This window comes from Oncorhynchus tshawytscha, linkage group LG01, assembly GCF_018296145.1.
Source record: "Oncorhynchus tshawytscha isolate Ot180627B linkage group LG01, Otsh_v2.0, whole genome shotgun sequence".
Classification (NCBI taxonomy): Eukaryota; Metazoa; Chordata; class Actinopteri; order Salmoniformes; family Salmonidae; genus Oncorhynchus; species Oncorhynchus tshawytscha.
The window spans coordinates 29,474,969-29,498,494 of NC_056429.1; the positions used below are offsets into that span (position 1 = coordinate 29,474,969).

A 23,526-nucleotide genomic window follows, 5' to 3' on the forward strand; every position below is an offset into this window, starting at 1 on the left:
CTCTCTCTCTCTCTCCGTTCCCTACCTCTCTCCGTCCCCTACCTCTCTCTCTCTCTCTCTCAGTCCCCTACCCCTCTCTCTCTCCGTTCCCTACCTCTCTCTCGTCCCCTACCTCTCTCTCTCTCTCTCTCCGTCCCTACCTCTCTCTCTCTCTCCGTCCCCTACCCCTCTCTCTCTCTCCGTCCCCTACCCCTCTCTCTCTCTCTCAAGTCCCCCCTACCCCCTCTCTCTCTCTCTCTCTCGTCCCCTACCCCTCTCTCTCTCTCTCTCTCCGTCCCCTACCTCTCTCCAGTCCCCTACCTCTCTCTCAGGTCCCCTACCTCTCTCTCCGTCCCCTCCTCTCTCTCTCGTCCCCTACCTCTCTCTCCGTCCCCTACCTCTCTCTCCGTCCCCTACCTCTCTCTCCGTCCCCTACCTCTCTCTCCGTCCCCTACCTCTCTCTCCGTCCCCTACCTCTCTCTCTCCGTCCCCTACTCGCTCTCTCTGTCCCCTCGCTCTCTCTCTCTCGTCCCTCGCTCTCTCCGTCCCCTCGCCCTCTCCGTCCCCTCGCCCTCTCCGTCCCCTCGCTCTCTCCGTCCCCTCGCTCTCTCCGTCCCCTCGCTCTCTCCGTCCCCTCGCTCTCTCAGTCCCCTCGCTCTCTCCGTCCCCTCGCTCTCTCTCTCTCCCACCGTCCCCTCGCTCTCTCTCTCTCTCCCACCGTCCCCTCGCTCTCTCTCTCTCCCCACCGTCCCCTCGCTCTCTCTCTCTCTCCCCCGTCCCCTCGCTCTCTCTCTCTCCCCCACCGTCCCCTCGCTCTCTCTTTCCCACCGTCCTCGCTCTCTCTTTCCCACCGTCCCCTCGCTCTCTCTTTCCCACCGTCCCCTCGCTCTCTCTTTCCCACCGTCCCCTCGCTCTCTCTTTCCCACCGTCCCCTCGCTCTCTCTTTCCCACCGTCCCCTCGCTCTCTCTTTCCCACCGTCCCCTCGCTCTCTCTCTCCCCACCGTCCCCTCGCTCTCTCTCTCCCCACCGTCCCCTCGCTCTCTCTCTCCCCCCCCGTCCCCTCGCTCTCTCTCTCCCCCCCACCGTCCCCTCGCTCTCTCTCTCCCCCCCCGTCCCTCGCTCTCTCTCTCCCCCACCGTCCCTCGCTCTCTCTCTCCCCCCACCGTCCCTCGCTCTCTCTCTCCCCCACCGTCCCCTCGCTCTCTCTTTCCCACCGTCCCCTCGCTCTCTCTTTCCCACCGTCCCCTCGCTCTCTCTTTCCCCACCGTCCCCTCGCTCTCTCTTTCCCACCGTCCCCTCGCTCTCTCTTTCCCACCGTCCCCTCGCTCTCTCTTTCCCACCGTCCCCTCGCTCTCTCTTTCCCACCGTCCCCTCGCTCTCTCTTTCCCACCGTCCCCTCGCTCTCTCTTTCCCACCGTCCCCTCGCTCTCTCTCCCACCGTCCCCTCGCGCTCTCTCTCCCACCGTCCCCTCGCGCTCTCTCTCCCACCGTCCCCTCGCTCTCTCCCACCGTCCCCTCGCGCTCTCTCTCTCCACCGTCCCCTCGCTCTCTCTCTTTCTCCGTCCCTCCCCCTTACCCCCACTCCCTCCCACACCTCTCTCTTTGCTCCCTCCCTCCCTCACTCCCCCTCCTTGCTCCCTTCCACTCCCTCACTTCCCCTGCTCATACCCTTCTCCCCACCACCTCTCCCTTCCCCTCCAACCCGCCCCCTCTTTCCCTCTCACCCCCTCTGCTACCCTCTTCCCTCTCCTCCTCCTCCTCCTCCTCCTCCCCCTCTCCGACTCCTTCCCAGTCCCTCTCCCCTTCTTTCTCTTTCTCCCCCCTCTGTCCCGGGCCGGCTGGGCTGCTGACTGCCTGGCTCACAGAAATGAGAAACCCAACATTGTTTGTACTTTTCCACTCAACAACAGAGTGAAGAAAAAATGCAAACCATCCAATTCCTTTCCCTGGCCAAGTCTCTGCTTCGCTCACTTGTGACGTGCAACACCTCCCTCCCTCCCTCTCCCAACTGACCCGATTGCACATGTTCACAAACACTCCATAAACCTGTGAGCTGCTTCCACTTGCTGTCTGGCCTGTCATTATACTGATTTACAACAGTACTGACTCACCCAACACCCCATTTCACATTCAAATCGCAATGCAAACGCATAGTATGACCTTGTGATGGCAAGTAAATGACCAAGCCCGTCAGAGCGCTTCGTGATCTTTCCAAGAAGAGGACGTTCTAGAGAGAAGAGGACACCGAATGGTAAGTATCTACAAGACTAATAATAGTGATTACTCTTGCAGATCAAGCCCTCCAGCCAGAGCTAGTCTAGTAGCTACTGTGTTGAGTGGAGATGAACCAGGCCACACATGCTCCATGCTCATCATGCATAGCGTGCCAGAGGTCCACTGTGAGACCTGCAATTAAAAAGAGCACCCAGCGGGATTATACAAGTATTAGAGCCAGCGACTCCACCTTGTCACTTTAAAAATAGAGCCCTGCCCAAGGCCCTCACTTCCGCTCCCAGGACAACCAGGGATAATCGAACACACACTATGTGTATGTGTTTGCACATACAGAACACTGTTGTAGTACTGAAGCGCTATTCTAGAAATGTGTCTGGACACGTCCAGATTCCAATGCGTTTGGGCTGGCCTCCTTTAGGTCCAAATAATCCCATAGTCAATTCAGAGACAACACTGTATTACTCAGATCACACATGCAATGTAGTAAAAGTGAAATGCATTCCCAGTGTTTAAAAAGGGACGTGGATAACCCTGGTGTAACAAGCAGACTGATAGCAGGGTTATCTGTACTAAGGCGTGATTACACACCTGTCGGTTCACTGCCGAGCATGATGATCACAGAGTCACCTTGTTATAATGAGTGTTTAGGCTGAACACTTGTGACTGAGGACAGGCTGAACTGAGGACAGGGCACATCCTGGGACATTAAATATAGGGGGAAACAGAAGGAAAGCGGGAGAGAGCGGGAGAAAAGCGTTTTGGCAGGGTGGCATAGTGACAGTTGCTGAAACTAAGCTTTACTCGTCATTGTTCTAAGTGAGAGGCACAATGGAGAGTTGGCAGCCAACACAGAGGGGGGACAGAGGGGTGAAGGGGCATTCATTGGGAAACAACATGTTTACCCAATGGTCACCTTGCATTTCTACTGAGCCATTACAAGGTGCCAGCTAGCTCCTGTAACAGACTGAATAACAGACTGTTAGTTTCATATTACCGTTTAGTCTGGTCTACAATTAGGGTTCTAGTAGCAGTTTGACAACAGAAAATAAAGCACCGCTCATTGTGCTTGCGCCACATTAAAGGAGATTTATGGTTATTCCAGTGTCTCCATTGGCCGCATATAACACCTGCTGAATATGTGTGACACCAATAACATTTGATTTGATGTACTGCGATTCGGCCTCCGCAGAGGTCAGGGCATGCGTGCTTCGCAGACCTGTTGTGAAGGAAGTTGTCAAGGAAGTGAGTGTGTTGATACAGGACGTACCACCACTCCCCACCTACCGTCAACTAAATCATGTCAACGCAGAGCTTTACGGAGCCCTCTGCATTGTGAGAACATTTGGGAGGCGCACCGGGAGCTTGATTTGGCCTCCGGAGGCTCTGCAATTGAGTCACACTCTCAGTACGGGCGAAGTTCCTCAAAGCTAACGAACACAGTACAGATGATCATTTGATCAGAAAACGGTTATCAAAATTATTTAAAAAATCAAATAAATTAAAAATTGGGCCACTTAGGTCTTGAGGAAATATTAAAATGAGATGAAGCCAGAATAGGCTTAGTCATAGTCTAATGGGTCACTGCTCAAGAAAAGTGACGTGACCAATATTCACACTGTGCGTATTTATTGATAATCAAAGGCACTGAGGGGAGGCAAACAAGCACAGCTTCAGTAGTGACCCTTACTGGAATTAACTTTCCAGTAGAGATGAGGACCATGGGTAAGGTCAATAGGATGGTGCACAGGCCCTCCAATGTGATCTGTATACCAGTCGACTAATGGGAGTCAACGAGAAGACGGATCAATGAGGAAACATTAGCCATCCCAAAGGATGACAGAGAGGGAGAGACCCGGACAGACAGACGACAGAGAGCAAAAGAGAGAGAGCTCATGCAGACACATTTACCCACACAACAAGCACCTGGCGCCCTCACGGAGACACTCAGGGGAGAGGACTTCCCGTCTGTGTGCGCCTGTAATCGGAGTCTGTATCTGCAGATGCTCATCAGGGCAACAGGCCCCGAGGAATAAAGAGCAGCCAACCAGTAGAGAGGTCAGGACGAGAGAGGGGGGGACACTCAATCCTCTCCTACCCGCACACAGACCAAACTAGACCGGGCACAGCTGGACCAAACATCTCCCCATCTGTCTACCGCCTAGACCCCCCGCTCCCCCTTTCTGCTCGGATTAAAACATTGGTGCAAATGTCCAAGGGAATAAGCAGTCTTAATGGCTGTGTTCCACGTAAGCGTGTGATATAGATGGATGAGCGTGTCGTTTGCTAGGTATGGTATGTAAACGTTGGGTGTGCGCTTGTGACGGGCTCTGTGACGAGGGTACTCACAGCTGCCGCTCCACGACTTGAGCAGAGACTTGATACTGATCTCAAAGAAGAGCGAATCCTGCAGGCTCAGCATGACGCCAGCGAGGGCTGTTACCAAAGACCAGTCTTGATAACGTTATCCTCCAAAACACAGACCGGAAACTCCAACTTCGCTGGCCCACAAATACACACTTCCTCTCCCCCAAAACACACACACACACACACACCTCTCCTCCTAACAGACAGGAGCCCAGTTCTACCCTCCAGAGGAGCTGGTTATAGGACTCATGGTGAATTTCAGAACAGACACCAGTCAGCTGCTGTTTGCAGAGAGGCCCATGGGGAAGTGTCAGGCGGTAAGCTGGGTTCAGTGGAAAGTACAACCACCCAGAGAGGCACGGAGAGAGGAGAGCGTGAGGATCTTTAGAGCTGCATTTCCATCCAAACGTCCGCTCGCTAGCCAATCCACAGAGTCCCTTACCACGCTCCCAGCACAGACAACACGGAGGTGAATGAATACCGTAGGAAAATAAATAAATAAAACAAACAACTTTCCTCCCGATGTTAGAGAGAGGAATGGGAAGTGGAGCAGCACGCAGAAAAATATATATTCTTGTCTCGGCGGAGCACAGCAATATTCTCTCTCCTCTGTGTCGAGTCCAAGCTTGCTACTGCTAGCACTGTCAGCTATTCTCCCCCGTCGCGCTCTCCCTCTCCATTCGCTTGCAGACAACCCCTCCCCTCCTCAACTAGCTCTTGTTCGCTCACTGATGCTTGCTGACGCACTCTCTCTCCCCCTCTAGAGGGTTAGTTTCAATAGCTGGGTGAGGGGGGGGTAGAGGTGATGTCATCAAAATGCTGCGAGTGTTCCTTGGCTGTGGTCCAGCGCTGCTGGCCTATCAAAACTACACTTCCTGTTCTCTCCACAGTAGTACTGATGCGTCATCCCCGACTGCAGTATGAGGAAGAGGAAGAGGGATTGAATAAGCCAGGGGGGGGGGGCTGGTTGAAAGAATATGGAGGGAGGCAGAGGACACCAGAGCAGCATAAAACCAAAATTAAAACACTATTCAAACTCCATTCAGCACTTCAACAAAAACAGGAAATTATTTTTTTTAAATACAAAAATGTTCCACCTATAAAAATGTATTTCACACACACCAACACAGAGTATCCTAGAATATGCTGCTGGCCATGAGATTCCATATTGGGGCGTTTCACCTTTACACCTGCCTGGGGCACAGAACATGGCACGCTGCAGCCCTCACCCACAGAGCATGGCATGATGGGTAGAAGGATACTTAATCCGTTTGGGTCAACAACAAACTGACACACCCATAGGAGTCATAGGATTACATCATAGTTTTTGTCCAGCAACAGCCATCAAGACACAAAGAAACGCACACACATCGTTGGCGACACACACCCTATTGTGTGTTTGTGTCTCTTTTTAAACCCTGGCTGCAGACTGAAATAGAGCCACATGACAACGGATTTTTGGTCATACACAGTATTACATTTGGTTCACAAAACACTTCAGCGAGAACAGATATACAAGATGAACACTAACAAAATATCTATTTTTCCTCCGTTTGTAGCGCAACCTCTCCACTTCTCTCTTTCTCAGTCGCTCTCACCATCACATGACTGTCTCTCACAACATAACAAGTTATGCAAAACCAAGCAGGGCTCTGCATTGTAAACAAACTCTCCACAAAGACCTGCATTGTCACACCCTGCCCGCCCTGCAGTATTGTCACTGGGCAGTCAGGAGCCTTATGATGGAGCAGTACTGAATTAGTTTAGCCATTTAAAACAAAGACAGTAGAAAGGAGAGGGAGTAGTGTGTTCATTGCTGTCGGTGATTGACCGTATGTGGCTGTGCCATTCTGAGGCATCGGTCTAAACACCAGCATACTAAGCTCTGCTGCATCTCGGTTTTTCGATCAGAAGCAATGTTCCTCAACCGCAATTTGAAGTTGTTAACTAGCGTTAGCGAAATCTTTAACTAGCGTTAACACAATGACTGGAGGTCTATGGTAACTGCTAGCATGATAGTAGATACCGTAGGCTTCGTCATTGCGCTAATACCAGTTAGCATTGGCTCGCGAAATTACCTATACTGGATGCAGAGACCTAAAAAATTGTATCCATGAGTCAAATCAGACTCTGGGAAAGTAGATAAATGGCTTCATTGCCAAAATCCCAAAGTATCCCTTTAATGGATTTCAACACTTGAATTTTGGTGTTGTTGTTTTTGGTTTGTTCATGACATAGTCTAGCTACATAAAATAATGAAAATGCTATTGTGTTCTTTGAGATACATTTTCTTTTGTATTCTAATGTTACCCAAGACCTTCATAAAACACCTTAATTTTTGCAATAGCGTGTATGAAATGTATTTATAAAAATGTTGACATTCAAAACACATGTCATTGGCCCAAAGGTGGGGGTCCAACAAGGCTTTTCTAGAGTTAAGTAACGGTAGCTAGTGCTAGTTGGCTGTACCTACACAAAAACTTTAAGTATTTCTCCTTCTAACTCTTTTTTTGCCAAGGATGAGCCAACACGTTTTCAGTACTTTCATTCAATGACTGATCAAACCTCGTTTTCTCATGCACTCTCGTCCCTTTGCAGCAGGCATAGTGAGCAATAGGCCCAAGTTTGGAACATCGAATCACAATACATAGAGAATCATGATATCGAATCGCAATACATAGGCACCCAAGTATAGTGATAATATCATATTGTGAGGTCCTTGGAAATTCCCAGCCTTAAAAGGATACTTTTGGATTTTGGCAATGTCTACTTCCCCAGAGTCATATGAACTTGTGGATACCATTTTTAGGTCTCTGTGTTCAGTATCAAGGAAGTTAAGAGGTAGTTTCGCGAGCCAATGCTAACTAGCATTATCGCACTGAATGGAAGTCTATGGGTATCTGCCAGCATGCTCATTTGACAGTGGGGAAGTAGATAAAGGGCCTCATTGGTAAAGTTCAGTAGTATCCCTTTAACACACACACACCCCTCACCTACCCATGGCTCAAATTGTTTATTTAACCTTAATTTAACTAGGCAAGACAGTTTGGAAACAAATTCTTATTTACAATGACGGCCTTCCCAAAACAATGCTGGGCCAATTGTGCACTGCCATATGGGACTCCCAATCACTCCCAGTTGTGATACAGCCTGGAATCAAACCAGGGTCTGTAATGCCACCTCCTGCACTGAGATGCAGTGCCTTAGACCGCTGCGCCACTCAGGAGCCCATATCAGACATGGCACTGTTTAGAATAAACACTGGTCATATCTTCAGGAACGCAGTACAACAGTATCAGCTCTCTCAGGTTAGATCAAACAGTACTCTTCCAAAACAGAACAGGATATCATCAAAGAGCACTGGGCCCCCAACAAGAATGTCAACAATGGAACTAAGCTATGCATACCTCCACATTTTAGCAATTTGTTTTGATATAGGCCCAGATGGCCAGCCACTGTAATAGCGCGCAAAGCTCAATTGAAAAAGACCATGGCAGGTCAGGTAGAGGCAGACGTCCAATGGGAGGAGTGACAGTGGCTGGCCATCCTGACTGGCTCCAGACATTACTGGGCAGGGGGAGTTCCTCCTATAAGGCCACAGTGAGGACAGAAGATACATTTCCTGTCCACAGTGTTCTGCACAAAGTAGGGGGCAAAGAACAACAATTGATAGGAGCTGTAATCTACTGCAGAGTTCTGTCATACTATCCAGGTCTGTGCCCAAACAATTCAAGCTTCTTCTTCTAAAAATCCACCTTTCCAGAAACAAGCGTCTCACCGTTGCCGCTTGTTATAGACACCCTTCAGCCCCCAGCTGTGCCCTGGACACCATATGTGAATTGATTGCCCCCCATCTATCTTCAGAGTTCGTACTGTTAGGTGACCTAAACTGGGATATTCTTAACACCCCTGCCAATCTACAATCTAAACTAGATGCCCTCAATCTCACACAAATATTCATGGAATCTACCAGGTTCCAACCCTAAATCCATAACCACGGGCACCCGCTTAGATATCATCCTGACCAACTTACCCTCTAAATACACCTCTACGGTCTTCAACCGTGGACTGGGATGTTTCGTATTGCGTCAGATAACAATATTGACGAATACGCTGATTCGGTGTGCGAGTTCATTAGAACGTGCGTTGAAGATGTCGTTCCCATAGCAACGATTAAAACACTCCCTAACCAGAAACCGTGGATTGATGGCAGCATTCGCGTGAAACTGAAAGCGCGAACCACTGCTTTTAATCAGGGCAAGGTGACTGGTAACATGACCGAACACAAACAGTGCAGCTATTCCCTCCGCAAGGCTATCAAACAAGCTAAGCGTCAGTACAGAGACAAAGTAGAATCTCAATTCATCGGCTCAGACACAAGAGGCATGTGGCAGGGTCTACAGTCAATCACGGACTACAAGAAGAAATCCAGCCCAGTCACGGACCAGGATGTCTTGCTCCCAGGCAGACTAAATAACATTTTTGCCCGCTTTGAGGACAATACAGTGCCACTGACACGGCCTGCAACGAAAACATGCGGACTCTCCTTCACTGCAGCCGAGGTGAGTAAGACATTTAAACGTGTTAACCCTCGCAAGGCTGCAGGCCCAGACGGCACCCCCAGCCACGCCCTCAGAGCATGCGCAGACCAGCTGGCCGGTGTGTTTACGGACATATTCAATCAATCCCTATACCAGTCTGCTGTTCGCACATGCTTCAAGAGGGCCACCATTGTTCCTGTTCCCAAGAAAGCTAAAGGTAACTGAGCTAAACGACTACCGCCCCGTAGCACTCACTTCCGTCATCATGAAGTGCTTTGAGAGACTAGTCAAGGACCATATCACCTCCACCCTACCTGACACCCTAGACCCACTCCAATTTGCTTACCGCCCAAATAGGTCCACAGACGATGCAATCTCAACCACACTGCACACTGCCCTAACCCATCTGGACAAGAGGAATACCTATGTGAGAATGCTGTTCATCGACTACAGCTCGGCATTCAACACCATAGTACCCTTCAAGCTCGTCATCAAGCTCGAGACCCTGGGTCTCGACCCCGCCCTGTGCAACTGGGTACTGGACTTCCTGACGGGCCGCCCCAGGTGGTGAGGGTAGGCAACAACATCTCCACCCCGCTGATCCTCAACACTGGGGCCCCACAAGGGTGCGTTCTGAGCCCTCTCCTGTACTCCCTGTTCACCCACGACTGCGTGGCCACGCACGCCTCCAACTCAATCATCAAGTTTGCGGACGACACAACAGTGGTAGGCTTGATTACCAACAACGACGAGAGGTGAGGGCCCTCGGAGTGTGGTGTCAGGAAAATAACCTCACACTCAACGTCAACAAAACTAAGGAGATGATTGTGGACTTCAGGAAACAGCAGAGGGAACACCCCCCTATCCACATCGATGGAACAGTAGTGGAGAGGGTAGCAAGTTTTAAGTTCCTCGGCATACACATCACAGACAAACTGAATTGGTCCACTCACACAGACAGCATCGTGAAGAAGGCGCAGCAGCGCCTCTTCAACCTCAGGAGGCTGAAGAAATTCGGCTTGTCACCAAAAGCACTCACAAACTTCTACAGATGCACAATCGAGAGCATCCTGGCGGGCTGTATCACCGCCTGGTACGGCAACTGCTCCGCCCACAACTGTAAGGCTCTCCAGAGGGTAGTGAGGTCTGCACAACGCATCACCGGGGGCAAACTACCTGCCCTCCAGGACACCTACACCACCCGATATTACAGGAAGGCCATAAAGATCATCAAGGACATCAACCACCCGAGCCACTGCCTGTTCACCCCGCTATCATCCAGAAGTCGAGGTCAGTACAGGTGCATCAAAGCTGGGACCGAGAGACTGAAAAACAGCTTCTATCTCAAGGCCATCAGACTGTTAAACAGCCACCACTAACATTGAGTGGCTGCTGCCAACACACTGACTCAACTCCAGCCACTTTAATAATGGGAATTGATGGGAAATGTAAATATATCACTAGCCACTTTAAACAATGCTACCTTATATAATGTTACTTACCCTACATTATTCATCTCATATGCATACGTATATACTGTACTCTATATCATCGACTGCATCCTTATGTAATACATGTATCACTAGCCACTTTAACTATGCCACTTTGTTTACATACTCATCTCATATGTATATGCTGTACTCGATACCATCTACTGTATCTTGCCTATGCTCCTCTGTACCATCACTCATTCATATATCCTTATGTACATATTCTTTATCCCCTTACACTGTGTATAAGACAGTAGTTTTGGAATTGTTAGTTAGATTACTTGTTGGTTATTACTGCATTGTCGGAACTAGAAGCACAAGCATTTCGCTACACTCGCATTAACATCTGCTAACCATGTGTATGTGACAAATAAAATTTGATTTGACCATGATCTCAGCGATCCCTGCCTCATTGCCTGCGTCCGTAATGGGCCCACGGTCAAACCTCATCACTGTCAAATGCTCCCTAAAACACATCAGCGAGCAGGCTTTTCTAATCAACCTGGCCCGGGTATCCTTGAAGGATATTGACCTCATCCCATCAGTAGAGGATGCCTGGTTGCTCTTTAAAAGTGCTTTCCTCAACATCTTAAGTAAGCATTCCCCATTCAAAAAATGTAGAACTAAGAACAGATATAGCCCTTGGTTCACTCCCAGACATGACTACCCTTGACCAGCACAAAAACATCCTGTGGCGTACTGCATTAGCGTCAAATAGCAACATTTCAGAGAAGTCAGGAACCAATATACACAGTCCATTGGGAAAGATAAGGCTAGCTTTTTCAAACAGAAATTTGCATCCTGTAGCACTAATTCCAAAAGGTTTTGGGACATTGAAGACCATGAAGAATAAGGGCACCTCCTCCCAGCTGCCCACTGCACTGAGGCTAGGAAACACTCACCACTGATAAATCTACAATAACCGATAATTTCAAGAAGCATTTTTCTACAGTTGGCCATGCTTTCCATCTGGCTACCCCTACCCCGGCCAACAGCTCTACACCCCTTGCAACAAATTAAATAATATATATAAAATAATAATATATATATATAAAATAATAATATATATATAAAATAATAATATATATATATAAAATAATAATATATATATAAAATAATAATATATAAAATAATTATATATATATATTCGTCACCAAACCCACTGGCTCCAGGTCATATAGAAGTCCTTGCTAGGTAAAGCCCCACCTTATCTCAGCTCACTGGTCGCCATAGCAACACCCACCCGTAGCACACGCTCCAGCAGGTATATTTCACTGGTCATCCCCAAAGCCAACACTTCCGTTGGCCACCTTTCCTTACAGTTCTCTGCTGCCAATGACTGGAACAAATTGCTTTAGCTGGAGCCATATCTCCCTCTAACTTTAAGCATCAGCTGTCAGAGCAGCTTTCCGATCACTGTACACAGCCAATCTGTAAATAGCACACCCAACTACCTCATCCCCATATTGTTATCTTCTTGTTCTTTTGCACCCCAGTATCTCTACTTGCACATCATCTGCACATCTATCACTCCAGTGTTAATGCTAAATTGTAATTATTTTGCCTCTATGGCCTATTTATTGCCTTATACCACCCTACTCTTCTACATTTGCACACACTGCACATAGATTTGATCTATTGTGTTATTGACTGTACGTTTGTTTATTCCATGTGTAACTCTATTGTTTGTGTCGCACTGCTTTGCTTCATCTTGGCCAGGTCGCAGTTGTAAATGAGAACTTGTTCTCAACTGGCCTACCTGGTTAAATAAAAGGTCAAATAAAAAAATAAAAAATTCTGAACAGGTCGACCGTCCTCCTCCTAGTGGCTCACAATGCTATCAACATTACATTTAGCGCCATAACACTACGTCATGGTGAGAGGCAAGGTTGGTTCTAATAGATTTTGTTTCAACTCTGATCCCTAAGCAACTAGCTGAGTATATTCAATAATTGTTTAACATGTTAATAACATGTCTAACAATGCGAACTAGAAGCTCCCATCCATAACCACCACCACCTCCTTCACGCCATTTCATCATATCCTGTCTTCCACCTCACTTGACCCAGCTTCCCCAGATTTGACTATCAAATCCACAGAGCCGAGTCAGGGGAGAGTTACTTTAAGGTCACCACAGCACAGCACAATGAGTCCCTCCCTACGGATAGAAGCACAGAGCTGCTGTCGGCCAGCCAATTTGGAATTAAGCCTCTTCACAAACACACGTAGCCCCTCACTCTCTGCAATTTCATTCCTCATGTGATGGGTCAGTTATTTGAGAGTCTGAGTGTTCATAAAATGATGTGTCCCCTCTGCTATGAGAGTTTTCCCATTGGAGTTGCAGACCAAGCTCTGTGCTGGCTGGCTCGGTAATACTATTTTACTGTTACTGCCTTTTGGGTTTTCAGGACTGCTCCCTGTACGCAGCCCAATTACAAAACTGGCGCTAGATATCTGTACCAGCACCATCCTGGAGGTCAGAGACACCAGTTGAGAAAGAGGTACTAGGCTACAACATGTGTATCAAGAGTCAGCCAATAACCCCATCCCTAATACACACACACACACACACACACACACACACCTGCGTTTAGTCACATTCACAAACACACCGGGCACCCTTTAACCAAATACGTATCAAATAATTCTTTGGAATCAGGTTGCAGCACATCCGCCACAGGGGTGATGTCATTGTGTGCTTCAATGACCAATAACAGAGAGCGAAAGAGAGCACCACCTCAAAAGTCAATGCAGGAAGGGCAGGCCATGGCAGACTAGAGGAGAGACCTAGGACGTGACACTGAATCATATGGGAAGGGTGTGTGAGGGAGGTCGCAAACTGCAGAAAGAGCCGCTTCAAAAACATTCAAAATGGTTCCTTGATTCTTTAGGCTACGCCATAAACCACAGTAATCATCATCACGCACCCCATCCATTACACGACACATTACCACCGTCATCAACTTCAGAGTAGTGTGTTCCTGTCTAATACAGCGGAAGGCAGTGTCCTGGTTGAATAGAACCTGGATACATTCAGGTTTTTCATTCTCAGAGAGAAAATTTGGGAGGGAAATTCATCTACTAGAGACCACAAACATGTTCCACACAGGAAAGTCCCGGAGAAGGGGAGGGTCAACTTCCAAACCGGGCAAAGTGCTACCCGCTCAACTTCCACCATGGATACATTTCTGTACAACTCAGCGACTTTGTCAAATCTAACCTGAATAGAGGCGCCTCATTGCCCCAGAATAGGAATATCAGGTCTAACAGCGTGGAGTTCAGAGTAACACTCATACCTTCACCCAGCTGCTACAGTAAAAAGCTTTTTGTCTCGTAGACATGTAAGCTCTCTCTCTCAACCTCGGGTCAGAACTGGTGTGTCCTGGTGCGTCTGAAGGGAAAACAGCGTGGGACTGTATTTAGGTGTAGCAAGCTGTCAGTGTGGACTAGCTGTAAATCTCTCATAGGGAGAATTGGTTGATTTGTTGATTCAGCCATGTTTCAGGGAGGAGCAAACAGAGAGCGAGCGTGTTCTGACAGGCAGGGTTGAGCACAAAGCCACGCTGATCGACTGACGAGTCATCACCCTGCGGATGATGGAAAGAGGCTGGTGAACACACACACACACACACACACAAAACGAGAGGCCTGTTGAGTGCTTACTATAAACAGATACGTTTGGGTCCTCCATTTTGAAGTCAATAGTAAATTATTTTTAGTGTATTTAATGGTCTTTCAGAAACAAAACAAACCATTTTAGAGGTCCTTTCCAAGCCATTAAACTCAGAAGCTACCGTATCATAGAACATTAAAAATATATTTAAGCCAAAAAAATAAAAATAACAGCAACTCAAGTTCCATTTCAGCATACAATATAACACCACTCAGTGACTTTGTGATAGAATATTCCACCGTCCTGCTAACTTTCACTGTGCCCTTTCACAGAGTTCTCCGTCTGTCATAGCAGTATGAGCATACTGCATGTGAAATGTTTATTTATTTAACCTTTAACTAGGCAAGTCAGTTAAGAACAAATTCTTATTTACAATGACGGCCTACTCCGGCCAAACCCGGACAACGCTGGGCCAATTGTGTGCCGCCCTATGGGACTCCCAATCATGGCCGGATGTGATACAGCATGGATTCACACAGTGCCTCTTGCACTGAGATGCAGTGCCTTAGACCGCTGCGCCACTTGGGAGCCCGGAATTGTCAATGTCCCAGATCACTCACTACCACAATAATTTTAAACTCTTTCACACACACACACAAGACACAAAGCCTTACTTTACCTGGAGGTACTGATGTGGCAATAACAGCACAAACCCTCAATGACCCTATAGCCTACTGTGTTTCATGTGATGGTGTCTCATAGGTATCACATTAGAAAGTTATTGCAGCTAATGACGTTATTGGTTTACCATGTACTAGGCCAAGATCAAACTAAAGATTCAGCCAGTTGATTGACTGTTGACTCTGCTCAACAGCACAACGCCTCAAGAGCATACGACAGAGTTAAACATGAATGCAGAACTCTGTAGGTCTTGATAAGGCGAGTCAGTCATTCATTGTAAGAGAAAGCTTCCTAGTCTGTCTGTACCTTTGATGCGGTTGGTCCGGTTGGAGCGGACGGGCCTGGTGGTGGAGGTACTCACCAGACCCTCCTGGTCCTCCTCGATGGTCTGGCCCATGGCCAGCAGGCCCAGGCGCTTCATCCTCAGCAGACGGGGGCCTGTCTCCCGGGGCAACCCTCCCCCAGACTCCAACGCCCCCCCGTCCCACGATATGGCGGCCGGGACCAGGCTCCTTAGGAACTCCATGTGTGTCTGTATTCACGCTAACTCACTCAGTCCAGCATCCAGTCCAAATCCACAGTCAGTCACTCTGCACCATCTTCCCCCACAAAACTACCTGGCTGTTTACCACTAACAGCCAGGGTTACTGCCACTAGGTCTGTCTGCTGCTTAGCGCTGTACAGTCAGTGATATCATAGACTACGATAGTCAACAACAGACAGCCCATTAGAAGAATGAAGAGACACTATCTGGCCTATTGAAACTCAGTCTGTTGTATCCCCCTACAGCGAAGAGTCGGAATGGTAGAAACTTCATGCGCAGCCAGAAACAGTACCTGTCTGCTCAGAGGGAGAAGGCAAACAGACATCACACTCCAGCAGTGATGTAATCAGGAGTGGGTGGAGCCAGGCCAGGTCAGTTGCCAGGCCCTATCAGGGGCAGGACCAGAACATGTTCCACAGGAGATAACGCACGCCTGGGCCCACAGCCAATCAAAGCAGAGACAACACCCTGGCCTACCTCTCTTAGAAGAGTGAGCGAGAAGGAAGAGAGACCAGTCTTGGTGGGGAATTAGTGAGAAGTGGAAGGGGTGTGTAAAAACAGAAGCGGCAGATCAGAGAGACTGGATGTTCTGGCGCTCACCTCTCTTAGGAGGCTTTTATTTACAATATTAAACAGGTGCAGGATGATAAACTTAGTATAGAAAATAAAAACAGGATGTTGACAAAGAATAAATCTAAGATATTCTAGGTATAAACTGTTCCGGCAACAACTCTTTACCTATTACAAAACTCAGGTATGGCTCTACTCTAGCCAACCTGTTACCTGCTCTCCCCCAGGCAAAGGCCAACTGACCACCTAAAGTACTCCTTCCAGGAACTCCCTTCAGTCAGGAACGTTCCATCATTATAGCCCCGAAACACATTTTACCATAAATACGTAATTTCCCATGGACATATAACACCATAAAATCAACAGTTTTACATAAGCCCAGACTTGATTAACTTGTGCCATAACTATTTATTTAAGTCACACAATACACATTCATTAAGTAATTTCCCCCTGGGATAATTAATCACTTTAGTTGTTCCCATAAACCAATAAAATGTTCCCCTGACTCGTAGACTAATTTGCGTAATGCACACCGGCACTTCAACAAGAAACAGACAAACAATTTAGGTAGGTTAAATTATATGATTATTCTCTACCAACACGTCTATCGTTACCGTAATAATATATTTAACGTTGCTAGAGCATGTACGTTTAAATGGGCGGCTTTATATACGGTAGAAACATGGTTAACAAGTTACATTGTGCACGCCAGTTACTAAAACAAACACTCGACTTTGGCGCCTTACGTCAACGTATTGTTGGCAAACGGAATGCGCAACTCTAACCAACATTCTCTTTTGTTTCAGGATTCTTGGCTATATCTTGAGATACAATAAAGAATCTCTCCAACCAATCATTTTTTCAGTGTCATTGTTTATGAGCCACGGACATGCGCTCCATGACAGGATGACTCTATCCTCCGGCCTGTCTGTGTATACTGATAACCCTTATCGCCCAGTGAACTGTCATATGGTACTAAACATACACTTGGCTAAACTTGGGCGGTATACCGTATACCGGGGTATTTGTAAATAGCCACGGGGTGGTTTTTCAGTCATGTCAAAACTGTTTTTAAGTTCATCAATAAATTGTAATTTTTGTAGCTACTGTAAGTAAATACCTGCAGGCAACTTGTGCAATACGTTAAGAGAAAGATGGCGTTCTTCATTTCACCCGTCACATTATGAAGCTTACTGTAGTTCCCCAGAATCTTTGAGCCAGTCGTGTTCGTTTGTAAATAGCACAACGGGGAAAAGCAGGAGCAGGTGAGTCCAGCTGTGTATTGACAGGGGTTGCGTTTTATATTGAACGTCAACCGTGTTGTTTTGTTTCAAGAGTGATCAGGGACGTGCAACTATAGTTTTCATTCACAGAAAATGCATTAGTGCAACACATTCGGCAGAAAATAGCTTAATTGTCAGACGACAACAGAAGTGCAACACGATTTGGCTGGCAGCCACACAAGTAAATGAGCTTACAATGAATGTAAAAGTATTTGGCCATATTTCTGTTTATCATAGAATGAATGTAACCAGCTAGCTTTCATTATGTTTTGCTTAAAGTTCATCTTGCATTTTACCTGAGAAAAGTAGTCTGACAACAAAGAGAGAAGTACCAGAGGAAAGTAGTCTGGCTACAAAGAGAGAAGTACCAGAGAAAAGTAGTCTGGCTACAAAGAGAGAAGTACCAGAGGAAAGTAGTCTGGCTACAAAGAGAGAAGTACCAGAGGAAAGTAGACTGGCTACAAAGAGAGAAGTACCAGAGGAAAGTAGTCTGGCTACAAAGAGAGAAGTACCAGAGGAAAGTAGTCTGGCTACAAAGAGAGAAGTACCAGAGGAAAGTAGTCTGGCTACAAAGAGAGAAGTACCAGAGAAAAGTAGTCTGGCTACAAAGAGAGAAGTACCAGAGGAAAGTAGTCTGGCTACAAAGAGAGAAGTACCAGAGAAAAGTAGTCTGGCTACAAAGAGAGAAGTACCAGAGAAAAGTAGACTGGCTACAAAGAGAGAAGTACCAGAGGAAAGTAGACTGGCTACAAAGAGAGAAGTACCAGAGGAAAGTAGTCTGGCTACAAAGAGAGAAGTACCAGAGGAAAGTAGTCTGGCTACAAAGAGAGAAGTACCAGAGGAAAGTAGTCTGGCTACAAAGAGAGAAGTACCAGAGAAAAGTAGTCTGGCTACAAAGAGAGAAGTACCAGAGAAAAGTAGACTGGCTACAAAGAGAGAAGTACCAGAGAAAAGTAGTCTGGCTACAAAGAGAGAAGTACCAGAGAAAAGTAGACTGGCTACAAAGAGAGAAGTACCAGAGAAAAGTAGTCTGGCTACAAAGAGAGAAGTACCAGAGAAAAGTAGACTGGCTACAAAGAGAGAAGTACCAGAGAAAAGTAGCTACAGTCAGAGCTGTCTTTTGATAGAATGCCTTTGTGAATTCTCAGAGTGGAGAAGCGCAACTGAATAGAACATTGTTTGATGCTGAGCAGAAATAACACTAAGAAGCAGTTTAGATAATTCTGAGTTTTATATATTTTTTCCTGCGTGAAAAACAAAGAATTCTGCGTTAGGGCGAACACCGAGTTTAACTTGCTAGTTTACTGAAGTGGCTGATTTAGTAAGGTCACGGGGCATTATATTGTGTTAGCTTTCTGCCATGTTTGAGATGTCAAATCCCTTCGAATGAGTTATCTGTACAGCTGCCACTTCAGCTTGATTTCCTTGCGTTTTCTCCGCTCTATTCTGGGCCCTTCTGCTCCTCCCCTGTCTCCTCTGAGCATAGTAGGCTTTCCCGTTGCCCTAGCGACTCTCAAATTCCACAGAGACACAGTACTATTCGGTCTTCAGACAAGCATGTGTCAAAACATTGTTCATTTGCTCGTCAACTTTAAAATATATTTTTTTATTATTTATACAAGTTTTTCCTCATTGAGATAAAATATATTTTAAGGAGAGACCTGGTCCTACCTATATGTATAATTTTATAAGCCGGATTACCTGTCTTTGCAATTCATTTATTTTTGTTTGTGCTCGTTAGCATATTTAGCTAGGAGCCTAAATGCAAATGAGCTATTACTTGTGCTAATGTTGTTAGCATTCATTTTGGGATAATTATTATTTTTATTTTTTGGGGGGGGGGGCCCTTGTGTACTGAAACGTAAATCCCAGTCAGAGAGAAGGACTGTGTGAGGCTATGCAAATCTGGATACTGCCCAACCCTACACTTAACACTTTCCAATCCCATCGTCTCGCACACGCTTTAATAAGCGTTAGCTAGCACTAGTTGGTTGTACCTGCAAAAAACTCCAGTATTTTACCTCCTAAGCTTGTTCTCCATCCATCTCCATCTTTAAAATAGTGAGTCAATGTCATCAGCACTTATTTTCATGACTGATTAAAACCCTCTCACTCATGCTCTGTCTCTCTGCAGCAGACATATACAGTAGTGAGCAATATGTTTTGGAACATCAAATTGCAATATCGAATCATAATACATACAGCATCGTGAGAATCGCAATACATATCGGCACCGGAACCGTTAGAATATCGTATCGGAAGTTCCCTGGCAATTCCCAATTCCCTAGACAATAGGAAGTGTGTGACTGGACCTTCTCAAATAGTATTAGAGTACCGTTGCTCTATAAGTTACTAAATATACACTGCTCAAAAAAATAAAGGGAACACTAAAATAACACATCCTAGATCTGAATGAATGATTCTTATTAACTACTTTTTTCTTTACATAGTTGAATGTGCTAACAACAAAATCACAAAAACTATCAATGGAAATCAAATTTAATCAACCCATGGAGTTCAGGATTTGGAGTCACACTCAAAATTAAAGTGGAAAACCACACTACAGGCTGATCCAACTTTGATGTAATGTCCTTAAAACAAGTCAAAATGAGGCTCAGTAGTGTGTGTGGCCTCCACGTGCTTGTATGACCTCCCTACAACGCCTGGGCATGCTCCTGAGGGATCTCCTCTCAGACCTGGACTAAAGCAAGCATCCGCCAACTCCTGGACAGTCTGTGATGCAACGTGGCGTTGGTGGATGGAGTGAGACATGATGTCCCCGATGTGCTCAATTGGATTCAGGTCTGGGGAACGGGCGGGCCAGTCCATAGCATCAATGCCTTCCTTTTGCAGGAACTGCTGACACACTCCCGCCACATGAGGTCTAGCATTGTCTTGCATTAGGAGGAAACCAGGGCCAACCGCACCAGCATATGGTCTCACAAGGGGTCTGAGGATCTCATCTCGGTACCTAATGGCAGTCAGGCTATCTCTGGCGAGCACATGGAGGGATGTGCGGCCCCCCAAAGAAATGCCACCCCACACCATGACTGACCCACCGCCAAACCGGTCATGCTGGAGGATGTTGCAGGCAGCAGAACGTTCTCCACAGCGTCTCCAGACTCTGCCACGTGCTCAGTGTGAACCTGCTTTCATCTGTGAAGAGCACAGGGCGCCAGTGGCGAATTTGCCAATCTTGGTGTTCTCTGGCAAATGCCAAATGTCCTGCACGGTGTTGGGCTGTAAGCACAACCCCCACCTGTGGACGTCGGGCCCTCATACCACCACCATGGAGTCTGTTTCTGACTGTTTGAGCTGACACATGCACATTTGTGGCCTGCTGGAGGTCATTTTGCAGGGCTCTGGCAGTGCTCCTCCTGCTCCTCCTTGCATAAAGGTCGGAGGTAGCGGTCCTGCTGCTGGGTTGTTGCCCTCCTACGGCCTCCTCCACGTCTTCTGATGTACTGGCCTGTCTCCTGGTAGTGCCTCCATGCTCTGGACACTACACTGACAGACACAGCAAACCTTCTTGCCACAGCTCGCATTGATGTGCCATCCTGGATGAGCTGCACTACCTGAGCCACTTGTGTGGGTTGTAGACTCAGTCTCATGCTACCACTAGAGTGAAAGCACCACCAGCATTCAAAAGTGACAAAAACATCAGCCAGGAAGCATAGGAACTGAGAAGTGGTCTGGTCACCACCTGCAGAACCACTCCTTTATTGGGGGTGTCTTGCTAAATGCCGATTTCCACCTGTTGTCTATTCCATTTGCACAACAGCATGTGAAATTTATTGTCAATCAGTGTTGCTTCCTAAGTGGACAGTTTGATTTCACAGAAGTGTGATTGACTTGGAGTTACATTGAGTTGTTTAATAAGTGTTCCCTTTATTTTTTTGAGCAGTGTACATGCATCGCATAGATATTCAAACAGAACAGTTTAACTCAATAGGAATTGCCACAACATGGATGATGTAGCCCATTTAGAGAGCCATTATCAAGAAAGTAAATTTTCTGCTCATTCGTCATCACCACACCTATTTTGAGCGGTTTAGTTTAGCCAATGGTACGAACACCTCCCTCTGAGCGCCCGCTACCAACCTGATCTGAGAACAGCTGTGACAGATGAAGCTCATCCCATCTTGTGTAAAACAACTTAAAATAGAACAAAGATGGCTATGTGTATCACAATCTGATTTCTACGGTTTTGAAAGCTGTGCAATAGACAGGTACAGCGCCTACTGATGCAGGTTTACTAAGGTCAGCTGTATTAGTGTTCAGCAGGACAGAGCCTTGGGTTAGAGTTCTGGCACAGTAGGAAGTAAAGAGGAAGTGCTCACATCCTTTGGTGCAGCGTGAGAACAAGTTGAGGTGGTGTAATGGGTTCAGTACCACCCCAGCGTACACCCCCCGTGTGAGTGCTAAAGCTGCTTTCTGTCAAATCACCCACACCCACGACAGAAAGTTTGTTTTTTTAAGAATCCAGAAATGTCAGCAAAAACACTTTGCCTTGTTCTTCACATTTGACTTTTCAGTTACATTCAGTACTAACCACGGGTTTTGCTGTGTAAGAATAAAGCTGCAGAGTGGCATGGATACAAGCCAAATAAAGGATAGGAGTGGTGTGTACTGGGATGTCTTAGGCAACTAGCATTACAGCAGCCCTGCCCTCCAGAGGCCAGTCAGTAGCCTGCACTGCCAGCACAAAAAGCATTGAGCAGAGGAGCTGATGAAGGAGCCTTTGCGCTGAGCTCACTCTCAAGGCTCGGTCTATTCCCCTTAAGAAGAGGGTCCTTTGCTCAGGGAGTAGAAACATGATGAAATCACCAAGGTGATGCTGCAAGTTCTTCAGACCTAGACTTTCACAATATCTATGTTGCATTGGTGTGACTAGGGGTTATGTACAGTAGTACTGATTTCAGTCTAACCAAGTGATTAGTTCACAGAAGAATTGAACTCCCAATCTTCACAGAAAACATTGGCAGATGAACCTACATCCAAAGCCGAGCCAGAGGGAGACATGGATTATTGGGATAATTTTGTTTTGGTACATTGTGGTTCTAATCTAGATGTTTTTCCAATGCAGATATACACAGAGTTGACAAAACATTAGGAACAACTTCCTAATGTTTAGTTACACCCCATTTGCCCTCAGAACAGCCTCAATTCGTCGAGGCATGGACTCTACAAGGCATCGAAAGCGTTCCACAGGGATGCTGACTCCAATGCTTCCCACAGTTGTGTCAAATTGGATGGATGGCCTTTGGGTGGTGGACCATTCTTGATACAGACGGGAAACTGTTGCGCGTGAAACGCAGCGTTGCAGTTCTTGACACAAACCGGTGTGCCTGGCAGCTACTACCATACCCCGTTCAGAGGCACTTAAATCTTTTGTCTTGCCTATTCACCGTCAATGGCACAGATACACAATCCATGTCTCAAGGTTTAAAAATACCTATAATCCGTCTCCTCCCATCCATCTACACGGATGGAAGTGGATTTAACAAGTGACAACAATAAGGATCATAGATTTCACCTGAATTCACCTAGTCAGTCTATGTCATGGCAATATCAGTGCTCCTAATTGTTTACACCGTGTATGTAAAAAAACAAAATGAATCTGACAGAAAACAGATCAAAATAACAGATGAATAGTTGAAAGAGTGGAAGAGAGAAAGAAGCCAGTTAGGCCTAGAGTGAGTGAGAAAGCCAAGTGATCAGTGAGATCGTCATCACTGGACCAGGGCAGTACAATGGCCAGTGGAGGTGGCTGCAGTGTGGAGAGGCCAGGTCAGTGCTGCTGCAAAGTTAAAACAATAGCCCAGTGCAGGAGGCCCAGATCCCAGTCAGCCCCGGGGAATGTGAGCGAGGAAACTCAGGGAACAATGCGCAAGGGTTCCTACGCCTCCCTGGATTCTGCCCCGACGCTACTCAGGCCTGCTTTCACGCCTGAGAAAAACAGGAAAACTGCCGGGGCCGGGCCGTCTCAGATTGTACAGCGCCCAAACACTTGGCTACACTTGCAGATAGACAAAAGGTCATTCACTGAGTGGAGTCCTGAGGATGACCCTCCTGTTATGTGAGAACGGAGCTGTGCTCCCTCCACGTGACAGAAACCCAGCCAGCTAGTCCACTTGACCTGATCCCAAACAACAGCTGGAGTAGGTTGGGTAAGGACAGTTGCTGTACGCCCTCCCGTGGTCTGGACAAAAACTACAGGAGTTG

The 23,526-nt window shown here is 46.9% G+C and overlaps 1 protein-coding gene across 20 annotated transcripts in view; it reads right to left on the reverse strand.

Annotated features, from left to right (window-relative positions):
• LOC112249003 (protein furry homolog-like) overlaps window positions 1-23,526 on the reverse strand; it is a 95,650-nt gene that overhangs the window by 59,034 nt on the left and 13,090 nt on the right. For 10 of the 20 annotated variants that reach the window (XM_042320151.1, XM_042320141.1, XM_042320147.1 and 7 more), the window contains exon 1: window positions 15,211-15,754. The exons of 2 other annotated variants lie outside the window; for them this stretch is intronic. In XM_042320151.1, coding sequence (XP_042176085.1) covers window positions 15,211-15,430 — 220 coding nt within the window. In that variant the 5' untranslated portion in view covers window positions 15,431-15,754. Of the gene's footprint in view, window positions 1-4,561; window positions 5,284-15,210; window positions 15,756-23,526 lie in introns of those variants that run through there. 8 more of the 20 variants (XM_024418556.2, XM_042320158.1, XM_042320154.1 and 5 more) reach the window with 4 other exon arrangements.